At 40.2% G+C, this 16,864-nt stretch overlaps 1 protein-coding gene across 3 annotated transcripts; it reads right to left on the reverse strand.

Annotated features, from left to right (window-relative positions):
* Positions 1 to 5,025: 5,025 nt before the first annotated feature.
* Positions 5,026 to 15,330, reverse strand: cacng6b (calcium channel, voltage-dependent, gamma subunit 6b). 3 transcript variants are annotated; one of them, XM_008431533.1, is made up of 5 exons: positions 15,224 to 15,330; positions 10,800 to 11,508; positions 7,848 to 7,922; positions 6,060 to 6,197; positions 5,026 to 5,592 (listed from the first exon to the last, which is right to left on the reverse strand). In XM_008431533.1, exons 2-5 carry the CDS (start codon positions 11,164 to 11,166, stop codon positions 5,372 to 5,374), a joined length of 801 nt encoding a protein of 266 aa, XP_008429755.1. In that variant the 5' UTR covers positions 11,167 to 11,508; positions 15,224 to 15,330; the 3' UTR covers positions 5,026 to 5,371. The 3 variants fall into 3 exon arrangements, with proteins under 3 accessions (XP_008429755.1, XP_008429754.1, XP_008429756.1); XM_008431532.1 differs by having other exon boundaries at positions 10,800 to 11,511; positions 15,224 to 15,323; XM_008431534.1 differs by having other exon boundaries at positions 10,800 to 11,142; positions 15,224 to 15,321.
* Positions 15,331 to 16,864: the final 1,534 nt, after the last annotated feature.

The following is a 16,864-nucleotide window of genomic DNA, read 5'->3' on the forward strand; positions in this document are numbered from 1 at the left end:
CAAATGACTATGGTTTATCTAAATGTGTGATAAACTCAAACACTGTATTGCACGAAGTTTATAAAAAAAAAACAATAACGGACATATTCACAGACTTTTGTCTTTTGTTCATTTTTTTTAAGGAAAATACTGTAGACTGTTTCCTGCTGTGAGACAAAGACTTAACGTGCATGAGTTTACATCTGCAGTATGTGAAGATGTAAATCTATCTAATGCCTGTCATTATCCGGGGAAAAATTACTTTTCAATATTAATTCTGCACTTTCAGATTTTATTGTTCCATCATTTTACATCCAATCAGTATTTGAACATTTCAACAAATACAGTTTTTTTTTGTTTGTTTTGCTTTTTATCAGAGTTACTATTTAAGCCTTAGCTAAACAATCTTAGGGTAGAGAGCTATAGATATTGTTGCAGAAAATATTCTAACTTGATCAGTGTTTTGATTTTAAACCTTTTTATAATGACAGATTTTTTTATATGTGATGATTCAATATCAACAGTGTCTTCAAAAACAGATGCCAGTCTTACCAGCCATGACCAGATGAAATTGAACTTACTGAAAACTAGGTCTGGTTTTGGAGATAATTGAAGGATCAAAAACACATCCGTTTGAAGTAATATCAAATATGACTATATAGAGAACAAGGATAACAATCAAGGATTTATTTAAAAAAGAAACGACAATGACTGATGTATTGGGATGTGTTCAGTTCATACTTTCTTTCTGCTCATAGTTTCCAGTTTGAAAACTGAACTTTAATTTCCACCTTCATTTGTAAAAGGTGTTTTCCCAACTCAGAACTCAAAAGGAGTGAATTTCTGACGGTTTAGATGGTTTTAAATTAATCCTCTTGTTTTTGTAAACATTAATCCTTTAATATTTAAATGCTTGAATTTGGACAAAGAAAGCTTGTGTTGCTACTTGTGGCTAACCTGGTCACTTGGTCTAGTAAATTCTAGCCAGTCCAGGGCTTCCTTGTAAACCACCGTCTATCTCCTCAACTCTGACCAGCTTCATTCCCACAGCATAATGCTGCTTTCCTCATGAGCCGCCGTAGGGTCAGTGTTACCACGCTACCAATTGGCATGTTTGAAAGAAAGTTTCATTATAATGTCCTCCAACTTGTCTGCTGTGTGTCTCGGCTTTAATTGCGCTATTTGTTCACTGATGCTCTTCACACCTCTGAGGGTTTCACAAAACATCTGGATTTATACTGAAATTAAATTACATCTGTATGAACTCTATTTACTAAAAAGAGGGGGCATGTGAGGGTAGATGCAAATGCAGACCACACCTTTTCAGTTTTCATTCTAAAAAAAACTGTTGAAGACTACAACATTTCTTTAAACTTCTCAATTATGCCCTGCTTTGTGTTATTGGATCACATAAAATCCCAGTGAAACAGAATGAGGTTAGAGGTAGTAACGCGACAACTTGGAAAAATTCGAGAGCGCGAATACTTTTGGAAGCCACTGCATGGGAAACACATAAAAATCTTGTATTTTACAACTTGACTTTTACAAACTGAGTTGATGTTTTTGCAAAAGAGTTGCAACGTAAGTGCTTCATATACCCCAGCTCAAGGTCTAATCTTTTGCGTGGAGTGACTTTGACCTTCCCTGTCAAACCTGCGGCTCTTTAAATGTGCAAATACATAGATAGTGCCAGATGGGTGGTAGTTAGCAGAGACGCATAGCGAGAGAATCAACAGAAAGTTATCCCAGTGTCCTTTGGTGTGACTCTTACTTTTTGTTTTCAGATGGAGCCATCTGGTATTTTATGCATACTTTTGCATGAACAATTAGAAGCTGCTCTCAAGGTCTGTTCTGCTGGTGTATTCTGACCGCAGTGGAATAGCGACTGGCAAGAGACTGAGAGATGGCTCATCTTACAGTAGCTGGAGGGAAGAAGCGGTGTGACATCTTTGACAAGCATCCTAAAAGTCCAAGAAGTTTTCCTGGATTTTGAGGATTAGTTTGCCTGCTATTACTAAACCTTCTCCAGTCCGACCTCAATGAGGAAATGAAGGACTGAGATAATAAGTTCAATCTTAATAGACGGATACTAACTCTTTCTTATTTTAGAAAGGATTTTTTTATTTTTTATTTTATTTCCACCCTTAATTTTCTGGTTCTGCTTCAATAATTCAAATTTGTTTCTATTTGTAAACAAGCAGCCAAAGCCCCTGCACCACACTTCCCATCGTCAGAGTGCAGCTATTAATGGCTGTATATACAAGCAGGATAGTGTGTCATGTAGATTCATGTTTCCGCCTGCTTGGAGCTAAACGCATGCAAGTACGGCTCAGGTGAGCTTGTCTGGATACCGTCTGCCCCCCAGTGAGACTGGATGCATGAGTGCTTATTGAAGTGCTCCGGAGCTGACCGGTCAGTTGTCTGCGTGTGGCGTAAAAACGTCGGCCGTCCTGGCGGATAGGTGAGGCGGGGAGGGCACCCGCCGGCCTCTCCCGAAGACCTCTGGGAAAGTGACGCATCGAGGTCAGGGTTGGAGAGGTATGAGCACAAGCCGGAGGGCCAGGCATGGGGTTGAAATTCAAGGATAAGGTTTCCCAAACCTCTGCAGTGAAATGCATTGCAATGAGCTCTGGACTAATTATAGAGGAGTGTTTTTTTTTTGTTTTTTATTTCTCTTTTTTGGGGGGGATGGGGGGAAATGGGAACATTTAGCTGAGAGGCTATCCGTTACACAGAGTTGTGGTGGGAATGGGTGGATGTCAGACAGTAGACCAGACAAAATGTCTAAACAAAGGGAGGCATTTGCTTCATGTTATATTGTTTTAATTTTGACCAAAACAGATGCTATATACATGACAACAGTAAACAGAGTGCAGTGTAAAATTCAAGAACATGACAGTAGCTGCTTCTCAGGATAAAAAGAAGCAAAACAAACATTTCATTGACATGGCAAACGAAGTTATGCATTCATTAAGAGAATCGCTGAACAATCGTAAAGCACAAACCAAAGACGGGACACCATTCAGTTTAATGTGTTACACAAACCTGTTCAGAAAGTTATTCTTCTGCATGAAGAAGTTGTTTAACTCAAAACAACAGTCATCCTGAACCGACGCGCACTCAAAGGTCACGCATCATGGGAGACTCCACTACTTGGAAAAACCACACAGAAAGCCCAATTACAGTTTTTAAATGCTCACAGGTACAAATACATATTGTCTAGAGACATGTTCTAATTTGTGATGAAGCTAAAACTGGAGTGTTTGACCATTATGACAATTTTTATTTTTGGAAGAAAATGAGGAAAAGTCTCAAAAAATTATCCCAACTGTGAAGCATGGGAATGGCAGTTTGTTTTTGCGCTGGTGTTTTGCTGCAGGAGGAACTGGTGCCCTTCGCAAAATAGACGGGATCACAAGAAAATAACACTACATGGAGATATTTCAACTTATCAGGACATCATCCAGGAAGTAAAACCTTAGGCACAACTGGATATAAGGAAAATGACCCAAAGCACACTGCCAAGTTAGTTACGTTGTCTTAAGAATGACAAAGTTAATATTTTGGAGTGGCAATCGGCAGCACCAGAGAAAACTTGTGGGCAGATCTGAAAAGGTGTGTGTGAGCCAGACAGGCTGCGTCTGTTCTGTCAGGAAAAATAGGCAACAGATCCAGCAGACCATTGTGAAAACCAAAATATTTGACCCAGGTCTTACTATTGAAAGGAAGTGCTAGCAGTCATTAAGGAATTGCATGTAAGCTCTTGAATTTGAAGAAACTAAATGCATATAGATGTAAGATGATAACTGAATGTTCAATTCATATTTTGGTAAATGTTGATCTGACATCTTGCGGGTAGAAGCGAAATGGCAGAGAGGCCAAAGATTTATACACGATGATTACTGACGAAATTTAAATCCTTATAAAACTCAAACAATTTGGGTACTTATCAGAACAATGCATGACAGTAGTTTCACATACAGTATCATTGTTTAAAAATGTACTATCAAACCTATACGAACTGACCAATCATTCATTCTTTGACAGTAAGATGTCAACTCCTGCTGCAGCAAAGGATCCCAAGACTTTGAGACTTAAAAACTCTGAGATTTTTTGTTTATCGTTTATGCCAAACATGTACTCTATTTTGGAGTCCAAATTATACAAGTTTTTATACTTTTGCTGAAACAACATAATTCCAGAAGTCCTGGTCTTGGTCTACGTTCGTCCCTTATTTTCTTGTTTTGCACGCTTTTCATCAAAGTTAGACTTGCGTAGTCTCTTTCTAATCGCAGAAACATGCATTTGCATGCCAACAAAAACGCTAGCCTGCTGGAGGTCCTTTGTTCACATTTTAGGGTTTTTGGAGACATATTTTTAAATCTTGTGATCTGCTTTTGAGGTGAACAACAGTACCTGTAAGCAGTTGTTCTGAATGTCGTCCACTTGCAGTTTTAAAGACAGCTGGCGGATTTCACATTATTTTGAGACTTTTCTGAGCCCCTTATCAGATTCATGAGCTGCTACAATCTTTCTGAAGGCGTCAGGCAGCACTTAAAGTCTCACCACGATATTCTCTCTTAAAGACAGAATCACTGAATGAAATATCTGAGGTTTGAAATGTGCCAGTTTCCTTCAAATAGCAGTTACAATGTTTTAACCTTTTATCTAAGGAATTATGGGTCTTTTAAGTAGGAATAAATAAGGAAGTTCTTAATTTATGTATCAGCAGAAATTGTGTTGTTTATTGCATTTTGCATAAAATTTTAAAAAGTTTTAGTTTGTTTTTGTCAAACTTTGTCCCTGGTGGCTCTCGGGGAAAAGTCTGTACAACGACCAAAGATCAACATGTACAACAAAGCCAACTGATTTTGGCATTTCACATTATGACTAATGTCTTGAAAATCTCAGAAAAGTTATGATTGTCATGAACTAACATAGCTCCATAATTTTATCATTTAGATCTATGGTTTACTTTATGTTTCCGTATTTATAACGGCGGTGGTAAATATAAACAAACCTCAAAGCAAAGCAAACAGAAAAGCATATTAGTAAAAATAGAATATTTATTTGCAGTTTTACAGCTTTTGGCATGCAAAGACATATTGGTTTATTTGTGATTCGGCTTTAATTCTAAGAGTCGTTTCATCTTTATCGCTACACATTACTGACATAACAAAGTTTACTGTAAAATCCTAAGTCTAGAGGCCTTCCTGTGTTTTATGTGTCATTCATTCCTCTTCTCAAATTCAGTTAAGACCTAGTGTGTCTTTTATGGCAAGTTACAGACCAAATGCAAGCTTAAAGTCACAGCTTTTGGAATTTGGTGTTCGCTTCCTCAAAAAAAAAAAAAAAACTGAGGATATCGTTTCCAGTATTCATATTTTAAGGGCTAGGTGGTGCTATCCTTGTGTGGAAAGCATTTTTGCCAGGGACTAAAAGGGAGAGCGAGGAAGATGAACAGGACGCCTCCAACGATGAGGATGGCTCCGGCTGAGCCGACACAGGCGACAGACCAAGACAGCTCGTGGTGAAGAGGTATGGAGTGGTCGCTGGACAGCAGAGCCAGTACAGACTGGTGGAAAATCAGCACCGACAGCAGAACCAGAACACCTGCACAAGTTGGAACACATGATAAACGGGGATTAGGTGAAGGTTGCAGCCTAAAATAAACTGTGCCTTCCAAAGGTGTTTATGCCACTTTGATTATCACATTTTGAGTCAGACTTCATCGCACTTTGTTGGTAATTTATGTGTTGAACTAACACAAAGCAGTGCGTAATTGCCAAACAATATAACTTAGATTTAGTCCTGTTCGTTGATGTTCTCTGTTGTATTTATACTAAGAATAGATTGAGAAGAGCCTGATGACATTCACTAACTGGGTGACTTCAGAAAGTAACATTTTCCACCCATTTTATTTAGACTTATCAGAAGAAAGGGGCTGCAAAAGTGTCCAAAGCCTCAAAAGGTGTTCTAAAGCCTGTCAGCAGATAAAATACACGTACAGACAATAAGGTGCACATAAGGGCCGAACTCTTTAAATATATAAAAGCCTTCATGGGAATCTTGATTGTCACCTGATAGGATGAAACAGAAGGATGCTGGTTTGAGAAAGAAGGGCACTCCTTTGTTGAGCGACATGGCGATACAGATGGAGCCCATCACCATCATGGTCAGGCTCAAAAGAGCCAAGATGGCTGCTGCTAGGTTCAAATCTGTAAAAGGGAGAAGACAGAAAATTTAGGAAGCAAAGTTGCATAAAAACCTTTTCAGTTTACAGAAGGATTTTGCAAAGACGGCCTCCAGTTTCTGTTGAACAAAATATTAACAGCCACGTGGTCCACTCTCTAAATCTAGACATCGTTCATTCTTGCATATTTGCTCATTATTATGGAATATTCTACAACAAATTAAACCTAAAACTCATATTCCTGCTTCCATCACACCCAGGAGTCACTTTACAAGCCAATCGTCAGCCAGTTTGGATGCAACACAAAGATATCTTTGTTGCTTTTAAAGAATAAAACTTGTTTTTGAAAGGACTTGAAATTTTTTTTCTCTTCTCTGAGAATATGCATGTCCATCATGTGTTATGTTTGGATGAATTCTCAGCACAAGCACAACAGATTGTGCATATCTAATTCATTTCTGTGGCGTCCAGTTGGCTTACCAGCATAGTAATAGCACTATTAGTTGAGCATATCTGTATAATAATATTATCTGAACTTACTATACATTATCAAAAATGTTTTTTCTTTGAGGTGAGGTTGTGTGATGTAGTTATGAGTCGTCAGTATCTAACCTGCCATGAACTTAGAAAACTGAAGGAGAAAAAGTCGTACAGAAAAACAGTATGAATAAGGAGGATGTTGAGATATTTGTGCATTCGTTCAGAACTCTTAACCCCCAAAACCATTCGCTAATTGTTTTTCTATTTGTCTCAGGAATAACTCTAACAGCAGATATCTTAGAAGTAAAAATCTGAGTTTGAAGTTTTTTAAAGTGGTGGGAATCAAATACAAAATATGCAAATATTTTTGTATTTGCATATAAAATACTGTCAAGGATCTAGAAGTGGTGCTCAAGCATGAACCAGACTTGTGGAGGTCCACAATAATTCTCTTCCTCACATTGTGATTGGTGGCTTTTAATTTTCTCATGATGTCACACGAGGAAGAAGTGTGTTTGAGGTGTTGCCTCGTATAGAACACTTTGAATTGCCTTCTTGCTCAACGTGTGCTATAAAAATAAAGCTGTCACGCCTCAATTTGATGCAATTGTTGCAAATTAAAGGTTCAGAAGTCTTGGACAGCAGCGACACGATAATCTGGGCTATCTAAAACTGTTTAAAGGCACAGTTTGCCAATATAGACCTCTGATTTGGATGGACAAAAGAACGCTTCTCTAAAAACCTTTTCACAGGAAATGTTTAGTGTGATTTAATGTAGTTAAAAAAAACTTTATACAGTTCATGAAAATATCTGATTTCAGCTACAAGGCTTATCTTCACTTTTTAAAGATGACAGCTTCTTGAAAAGTGGGATTTTAAGCATTAGCAACACAACTTTAGCTGCTGATAAAGATGACCAACGTTCGGTGTGAGACAAGATTTAAGTGTCAGCAAGTTAATCTGAAAACTGCACTGAAACAAGTGGCTCCCTGGACGGGATGGTAAACACATTAATCAGTCTGATAGCGTATAGCTTTACTTTGGAAAATGGGTGGCTGTGGAAATTAATGGGCTAATACAAACACCGCCGGTACGGTTCCGTGAGCACCGCAGTGGGCATCTTTATTAGACGGTAGGTGTAACCGGTGTGTGTTCGTCAGACAGAAGTGGAGTAAAGAGGGTAAACATGTCTCACTTCTGTTTGTCGTCTTCTTGAATATGACTGCGTTCTCCCCAGAGGTGAAGAACTTGAAGTAGGTGCAGTTGGATTCTGTGGGTACAAACAGAAGATAAGACAAAGACACACACATACGCACACACACACGCACACACACACATACACATTTCTCTGGATGGCTGCTGGTCTCCTCTGATGTGCCTACTATACGCATCCATGCACTCTGTCCTTCCAGGCATCATTCCTATTTATATCCAAGAGTCGAGCATAAAAAAACAGAGACACACACGCACACACACACACACAACTCTGCGCGCACACACACACATACGTCTCATACCACTGCACATAAGGTGCAGTCAGAGACAGTGAGAGACAGCAAAACGTTAGGATAAATAGCAGAGAGGAGAAAGAAAGGAAGACTGAGAGAATGGTGCGTAATGTGAGGAGGAGACGCGTGGCGGCAGAGGGAAAGAAAACAAGAAGAAGAGTTCAAAGGATGGGATATAAGCAAATATGGAGGAGTGCGTTTCAGGCAGATGGAGGGGTGGTGAGTGAAGGCAAGGATAGAGGAGAGCCACAGATGGAGAAGGAGGTGAAGGGAGGAGGAGAAGTCAGGAGGGAGAGAAAACACAGAGGGGTTGGTTAATACTGCATTAGACACACACTTTCCCTCTCGTCTATCTGTCTGTCTGTCTGTCTGTCTGTCTGTCTGTCCCTCTTCCTTGCCCCCCCTCCCACTCTATATTTAGACAAAAACTGTGAAGTAGTCAGATTCCACTTGGCTTCACAGGCGCATAGTGATGATTTTAATCCACAGGAAAAAAAAAAAGATGTTGTCCAAGATGACTACACATACAGTTCCTCCACACACAAACATGGCTTTAGCCCACGTGCAAGCTCTGAAACTGATCCGGCATTTATCAGCCCGCTGATTCTGTCACACATTACGCTTCCACAGTCAGCTTGTTTGTTTGTTTTTTTTTCTTCCTTTTTTTCTCCCTCTCGCAACCCCTGCTGAGACTGTAATTATTGAGCCGTCACTTTCTCGGTCCAGCGGGCAACGAAGATGGATTGCTGGTCTTAAGATGACAGACGCAACATCAGCAGGCCGGGACGGCAGCCAGAGGCGCGTAAACATTGATACGAGAGGGAAAAGGCAGAGGATGGTGAAAACAGTTGTTTTTTTCTACAAATGTGATGAGCACACAGCCATCTGTGACAGGCAGCGTGGGCCAAACTGTGGAGGGATGTGAGAAGGAGATTGTCAGGAGCATGCTGGCTCCTCGCACACGTCGACAAACCGTCTTGTAGTCAGATCTGCTGGCCAGAAACAGCCGGTGATCCAGAACATACCTCTGTGGCAAAACCTAGTTGCTCCCAACTATTTGAGATACTGGCCATGAGTTGGATTGAAGTCCAGACTTTAATTAGGCCACTTTTGAACCTTCATTGAGCCAGTCAGAGGTGCACACGATTCAAATCGAGGTCCTGCTGCACAACTCAACCCCTTTGGATTTTCCAGAATTTATCACTCCAGCAGCAAAGCGACCCCATCATACTTCCAATACTTTGATAAGAAATATCTAAGTAAGACAGATATGTTAGTTTTAGGGCAAATATAGCAAGGCACTCACTTCCCAAAGAGTTCTCCCTTTGTCTCAGCAATCTCTAGAATATATTTTTAAAAGGATTATGGATCATTAACAGGATTGTGTCCTTCAAGAAGCACCCCCGACAGAGATCAACTTTGTGCCAAGACTACAGACACAGTTCAGGGAATGCAGCTACAAGCCTTCTACAGATCCACAGGATACGTTTGGACTGGACAACCAAACCACCTTGACAACCTCAGCAGCTCTGGACAGGCAAAGATCTAGTCCTCTCTGCTCCGTGGCCAAGAGGAAAGCAACACTGCTCCTCCTGAATCTGAGGCTAATGGTCGAAGCCTTCTGTCCATCACCCAAGAGTAAATTTTCCCGGGCTGGCTGAGAAGGATCACACACTCCTTCATTTTGATGTCTGTGAGGAAAATATTTGCTTTTCTCTTGAGAAATTCTCTGAGCATGTCAGTGAGTCCAGGAGGTCTTTCAGTAAATGCCTCTCCCCACGTCTAAGCTAACCTTTCAGACAGAAATAGGTCATTGTGCAGATAATCTCCGGAGCACCCAGCCACGGTCAAGTTGCATAAAGCGCTATTGGAAAGGAGCCGTCACTACAGTAAACACGGTTGTCTGTCAAAACAAGAAACCTGTGGTCTTTATCACCTAATGTACAACAGGACATGACAGGTTATATACAAGGATTTGTAAATATATTCATACCTGGACAGCAGCATACATCGATACATTTTGTCAATATAGTAAACACCACGTAGCGCATAATTGTGAAAAATTTATTCCAAATGAAAATCTAGAAAATATGGCTGTGCGCTCATATTCTGCTCCCATGTGTATGTTTCTATCAGTTTTTATCATCTAGACTTTTTTCATTTTTGCTCATTCTTACCAATAAAGCTCAACTTCAGTCAGATTCAACTGAAACGAAATCATTACTTTATTTTAGTGCTGATTTGATTAGATAGGAAAAATAAAATACATACCACATCAGCTGTGTAATTTTACTGGATAGGTTTCCATGTCTTTAATGATTCAGTATGCACATTATCTATATGGTGATGTAGATACATTTTGTCTACAGTTTTATATTCCTGTATATTTACAATAAATGGAGGAAAGGCAGAAATCTAAAGAAAAAGAGCAAATTGTAATGAAATATGTTGACTAAGCTGCAAAAAATTATGTCTAAAATCTAAGAAAAGACTATTTAGGTGTTGGTAGCAACATCTGTAATTTATCCCTTTTTCGGACTAGGTTTTCTTGGAGCATTCATGGACAGCTAAGAAATCCCCACGGGGTCAGACCCGTTTACTCACAAAGCCGACAGTCAACCACAGACTCAGGATCTCACCTCCAGGTAGCTCAGCAGGGCCGCAGCTTGTCCTCTCAGGGTCGATGTCGGCCACCCACAGGGTGCGGATGCAGCCCTTCCACAGGCCGTAGTGGGCCATCTGGCAGGTCTGGTTGCCACTGTAATTCTTTGGCTGGGCCAGCTCTACCCAGAACTCTGTGCCCATGCCCAGCACCGTCAGGGTCACCCCAACGATCGCCACAAAAAAGACCAGCTTGATCTTTCCCTCCTGGCTGTCACTCATCTTGTTGGTCCTTCTTTGTCCTCCTCTAAAACCCTTCGCTCCGGCCAGACCCCCGCCCTGACCGCCCCCTGCGACTCCAATGCGGCCCTCCTCTTCCTGCTGCACAAAGAAGTTGGACCACATGATGCTGGCCAGAGACGAGGAGCAGCAGAGATCACAGGAAAAAGACGAGAGGAACAAACGAGAGATTCGGTATGAAGTGGGTGCGAGACGGATGGTTGTAACTCTGTAATGACTGTGTGACACAGCTGTGCTTTTCTGGATGAGTGAATTGAGCAAAAACTGTGAGAAATTTAGTTAAAAAAAAAAAAAAGTGGGCTGGATGCTGAAATTAGACACAAGGAGCTATGAATAGATCTGCAGTGATGTTGGGGGCGGATGCGCTAAGGTAACAATACGATGGGATGAAACACAGAAGGACCAGGAGAGCCAGTCTGCGTGGGTTTTGTTTTTTCTTTGTCCAATCTTCTGAAACACAGAGATAAAACACAAAGATGAAAGAGCAGCCAAGCATGTGCTTCACCAGAGCAAACTCCTTTCATCACCAGCATAATATTTAATTTCCACAAGCTTTATCAGCCTCTACAATGTTCCCTCCCTAAAAGCCATACGACATGCTCTCAGCCAACAGCAGAAAAAAGCAGATGGCAGATTCTGCTTCAGATGAAGAAACAATAGGTGTGGAGGAGCTAGCAGGGTGGGTTTGCGTCGTGTCAAGGTGAGAGATGACTGGGACCACCCATCTTTGTTTCCCCAGCAGAGCTTCTCCCTGCGCAGGTACGCTGTCTGCAGCTCAGAGACAGATCCGCTTTGATCTGAGGGGATGAAGGGTTGCTGCAAATACCCCACAACCTGCTTTGTGCTCCAAATGTCTTCGAGATGTAAAACTCCAGAACCAGCTCACCGGGTCTTGACCTTACAGTCCTGGAGCTTTTTCACATTTTGTCACTGTAACATAAGCATGTCTGTATCTTACTGAGTTTACGTAATATTTAAACACAAAGTAGAAAATAACCAAAAAAGGAAGTTACAGTGTTCATGGGTTTTTTAAAGTATTTTCACAAGTAAAAATCTGACAAGTGTGGCATGCATTTTTATTCGGCCCTCCAGAGTTATGAATTTGTAGGATCACCTACTGCTATTATTCCAGCTGCAAGTCTTTTGGTGTGTATTTCTACCAACTTTGCACAAAAGAGGGTTTGTGAAGTAGATCAAGCTGAGTCGGATTTGATGGAGAACGTGTGTGAAAACCGATTTTCACGTCTTGATATAGGTGCTTAAACGGATTTAGGCCTGAACTTTGACTGTGCTCTATGTTCAAGGCGGTCCTGTCATTGAACATAGAGTAATAAAGCAATAAACAGAATCATACACAAAAGCAAACAATAAAGTTTTAGTCTGAACAACTTTCCAGATTTCGAACCAGTCACTTTTTTTTCACTCTAGTTATAAAACATTAACGCCTGTGGCATTCACATGACGCAACTCAAGGGTGTGAATACTTCTGCAGGGCACGGCATTAAGTTGTTTCTTAATACGAGCGAATGTGGTTAACAATGCAAACAACAGGGCACAAGAGTGTTGCTGCCATGTGCAGGGGTGCATTAGAGGTGATAATTTAAGCCTGAGCCCTCTGACAGAGAGGGGGCTGCAGTAATTAACTCGGCTGTGCCGTCCAGCAGTGCGCCGAGAGGAGGCAGGGGGCCAGCACCAGCAGGCCTCGTTCGCAGTTGTTGGATCACTTAATTCAGAGCTTTGCCATGACACCATCAGCGGTTTTAAATAGTCAACACAACACGTGAACCCTCTCACTAAAAGTCCTCCGTGTGCAGTTATTCAGGAGTATCATGACAGTATGTTCTGTCACATGCAAAATGAAAAAAAAAAAAATTTGAGTGCAGATATTGTGAGGGATTTAAAAAAAAAAAAAAAAAAAAATATATATATATATATATATATATAATGATATATATATATAAAATGATTTTCTGAAGTACATAAACAGTAATATCAACATGTCACTGAGCGCTAACCTGCAAATCTGTTGGGCAACTGTGTAAATTGACAATCAAACTGAATATTTTTCTATAAAATAAAATACACTTTTGCAAAAAAACAAAAACAAAAAACAAAAACAAACCAGAACCAGATTTAAACTAAGAAACAGTTTACATTCATCAAAGAATGGGTCTTTTTTTTATTTATTTGATGTTAATCAAATTTTAATTTGATGTCGGAGCTGAACAAATCTGAACTACCTGAGAGCAAACATCAGCCCAGATTTTCTTTTAAATCTCATTTTAGCATTGTGAAAACTATTTGTTAATCATTTACACAATACATGACTTTTATGAAGCAGCCTACAATCTGTAGTTTGACATACAGCTTAAAACAAAACATTAACATACATTATGAAAGGATAAAATATATTTTTCCCCACTATTCCACATTAATCAAACAAACTTTTCCCGTCTGGATTATTGACCTACGCTAAACAACAACAAAACATGCATTTTTAAAAGAACTTTTCAGTCAGAAGTGTACATAGATTTTCTTACTATTTAATAGAACTGACGCTTTCCACTGTCTTTAACTTGGCTTGAGCTTCTTATAATAGTTTGATGGAATTTCATTTGCATCTATGTAATTTTCTGCATAGTTTTTGTCATGGATTCTGTGAAGTTCAGCAACCCTCCCTCTGCAGTATTATACTGCCATCTTCATCATTTTCAGAATGGCTGGTGTTTACAAACTTGCAAGCTTCCCCACTTTTTCCTCCAAATGCAGCAATGGTCATGATGTCCAAAAAGCTTAAGTTTTAGTCTAAAGGACTTGTTTCTAAAACTTAAGGCCTTTGTTCTTGGGTGTATTGGTAAACTATGAATTGGGTTTTCACGTTGCGCCTGTGGTAACGGCGTCTTCATGTCGGTACATGTCCTCGGTCCTTCTGAGTGTCCACTCAGCCTATTTTAGTACAGCACTTGTTCTACTGGACAATGACACACTCTTTCTAGTCGCAGACAGCATTTTTTTTAATAAGATTCAGCTTTTATTCTGAGTTTGACATGTACATTACAAACTCAAACACTTTAATCTCTGGGACACAGACGATGTCTCCTGTCAGAGCAGTGACACAACTAGACATTCCCATGGTGATTGTGGTTTCTTCAGGCTTCTGGAAATTGAAATGGACCTGTGGAGCTCCAAATATCATATCCTAATATGTTTACTGCTGTCTTTTGAGTTTTCCATGATGTCGCAGAAGAAAGCACTGTGTTTGATGTTTTGTCTGACGTTTCATCTACAGGTGTGCCTTTTATAACTCAAGTGTTGTGAATTAATTAGAAGCTTACACAGCCATGACATCTCTTACCCAAAATGTTTAAGGCATGATTGTCTTAGTTTTTGTTTTAAAACATCCCAATATTTGAAGAAAGTGAGGTAAAACAGGAAAAGCTTAGGCTGATTTAAGGTTGTAAAAGAGCATATGTAAAAATCTGGGTACAGCTGCCATGCAAATGTTTTGCTTTTGCTTATTTATATTAGATTTGATTTATTTGATTAAACAAAAATTAGATATTCCTCTTTTTAAAAAGAAATATAGCTAATAACCTATTTTATTGACAGAGGAATATCCAGTTTTCAACTTTTTTTCTTCCTAATGTTATAAAAAATATTTGTACTATTTCCACTTGGGGCTTAAATTATGTTTTATTTATATATGTTTCATATATTTCACACAATTCTACAAACTTGAGTTTAAACAAAAGTTTGCAGTTGGACCTGAGCAAGGCAGAAGCAAAGACCTTAAACAATTAGAGCCCATTTTCAACACCAGCAGTAATAGAGAATCTCTAGACTGCGGCTACTGACAGCCAAGTTAGTGGAGGTAGAGTTACAAACCTCGACCACGTTACCACAGATACTGTCCAGGCTGTTCCAAATGCAAGCAATGCAAACAAATACTGGCTTTGGAACTGGCATTTCTCCCAGTCAAAGTACTGACGATTAGTTTTGTTGCAGCTCTGCTACGTTTACTTCTACAGCAAGTTGCGCACACACGTGCAGATTTTGTTGTGAAAATCAGGAATTCTCTCTCCGCCGCCATCTGTGTGATGCGTGGCCGCCGCAGAGTGACATCAGGCTAAGGCGTGTGAGTGAAAAGAAGAACAAATCTGACCTGTTTGGTGCGTGTTGTTCAGTTCAGGAGGAAGAGGCGCCTGAAACCTAATAGAGGGGCAGAGTGGTGATGGGAGAGGTAGTGAAAGGGGGAGAGGGGGAGTAAGTGAAGGGAGGGAGGTACAGAGGAGCTATGGAAAGTGGGTGTAAGTTGGGGTTGGAGCTGCAGCCTGGTTGGTTCGCGCTATTGATGTGTTGCTGCTGTTTTGGCCCACCGACTGTGCTTGCAGCTCATGTTCGGTCTGAAAGGCACCCTGTTCGTGCTCCATGCATGTTTGAAATTTTAAATCAGGGAGGATAGGTGCTGCAGGGTGGTCTGCTGTCATGCTGAAGGTTCTGCCAGCGTGGGTGAAAACATGCCTGCAACCGCCCTACTGTCAGTGTGTGTGTGTGTGTGTGTGTGTCTATTTTTGACAGCCACCTGTTAATGACATTAAGTCAGGGTGAGGGAGGAGCCTGTGTTTATATGAGACGGCCAGTTACACAGCACACTGACATGGAAACAGGGAGGCACATCCAGGAAAAGTGCAACTGGAGAAAAAAAAAAGGAACAAAAAAAAAGGAAAAGTGGGAAATGAGATGAGTTTAAAACATGTCAAAGAAACATCTCAGGCTGGTGGGGCAACGGCTAACCCAAATTAGACACCAAATCCTGAGTTTAACGTCCTGCTGCACAGGTTTTCTCGTAGCCCCGTCCTGCTCGGCTGTTCCACAGTTTAGGTTACATACGTGGCACACACAGAGTCAGAGAGAGAGAGGCCAAACCCGGCAGCCAGTGAGCGCTGAGGGATGGGGGTTGGGATTGAAAAAGGATGCAAACCGAAAGTGAGTCGGGCACAAAAAAACAGAACGGGACAAAATCAGAGAAAAAGGACGAAACAAGCTGCAGGCTGTGACAGCGAAAGAAACACCTGCCTCGTCCCAAACTATCAAATCCCCCGAAATGACACACACCTCTGAGTTTTGACCTTTCATCTCCAGAGACTCTGCTCCCCTGCCCACTTTTGTTCTGCCTCACAGATGCCATAAAGCAATTGTTTTCAGGTTTTTGAAGATATTTTCATCTCACAAACATAATTTTGTGTTTTAACTTTGGAACCACTAAAAGCATCTGTTCTATTGATCTGAGAATACAATATGCTGCAAATGGGCACATGAGAGCAGACATATAAAAAAAATCATTTTAAAATGAATTCAGAAATTATCTGGAGTCCACTGAGGGGAAACCAGTAATGGTGCAATCAAATCATACCAGTTTAATAAAAGAGACCATTGCAGTAATAAAATGCATTTCGTATTTTTAACTAAAATGCGAAATACATTTTAGTTAAAAATGCATTTCGCATCTCTCTCTTTTTTTTTTTCTTTAACCAAACACTTAACTAATCATGTAATATTTTCGAAGAAGTCAGGTTTTTTTAAGGGGAATTTCTAATTATTATAGAATATCAAAAGGGTCTCACATGTTTTAGGGGAAAAAAAGGACATATAATTTTTAAAAATTGGGAGAAATGAATGGGATACGGATTTCTTTTTTGTTGAAAACGCTTGCTCTAAGTTTAATAAATGTCTTGCTATGGAGTAAAAGTTGTGTCTGTGGTTTTATTCACAATAAAATGAACATTAAAGAAAACAATGTGGT

The sequence above is a fragment of the Poecilia reticulata genome, linkage group LG16 (genome assembly GCF_000633615.1).
Source record: "Poecilia reticulata strain Guanapo linkage group LG16, Guppy_female_1.0+MT, whole genome shotgun sequence".
In the NCBI taxonomy this organism is placed as follows: domain Eukaryota; kingdom Metazoa; phylum Chordata; class Actinopteri; order Cyprinodontiformes; family Poeciliidae; genus Poecilia; species Poecilia reticulata.

Coding starts and splice junctions, on each gene's coding strand:
- cacng6b (XM_008431533.1), bottom strand. CDS start 11,166: ATGTGGTCCAACTTCTTTGTGCAGCAGGAAGAGGAGGGCCGCATTGGA. Junction 7,923..10,799: donor CCCTGCTGAGCTACCTGGAG/GTGAGATCCTGA, acceptor TTGTACCCACAG/AATCCAACTGCACCTACTTC. Junction 6,198..7,847: donor CAAGAAGACGACAAACAGAA/GTGAGACATGTT, acceptor TCCCTTTTACAG/ATTTGAACCTAGCAGCAGCC.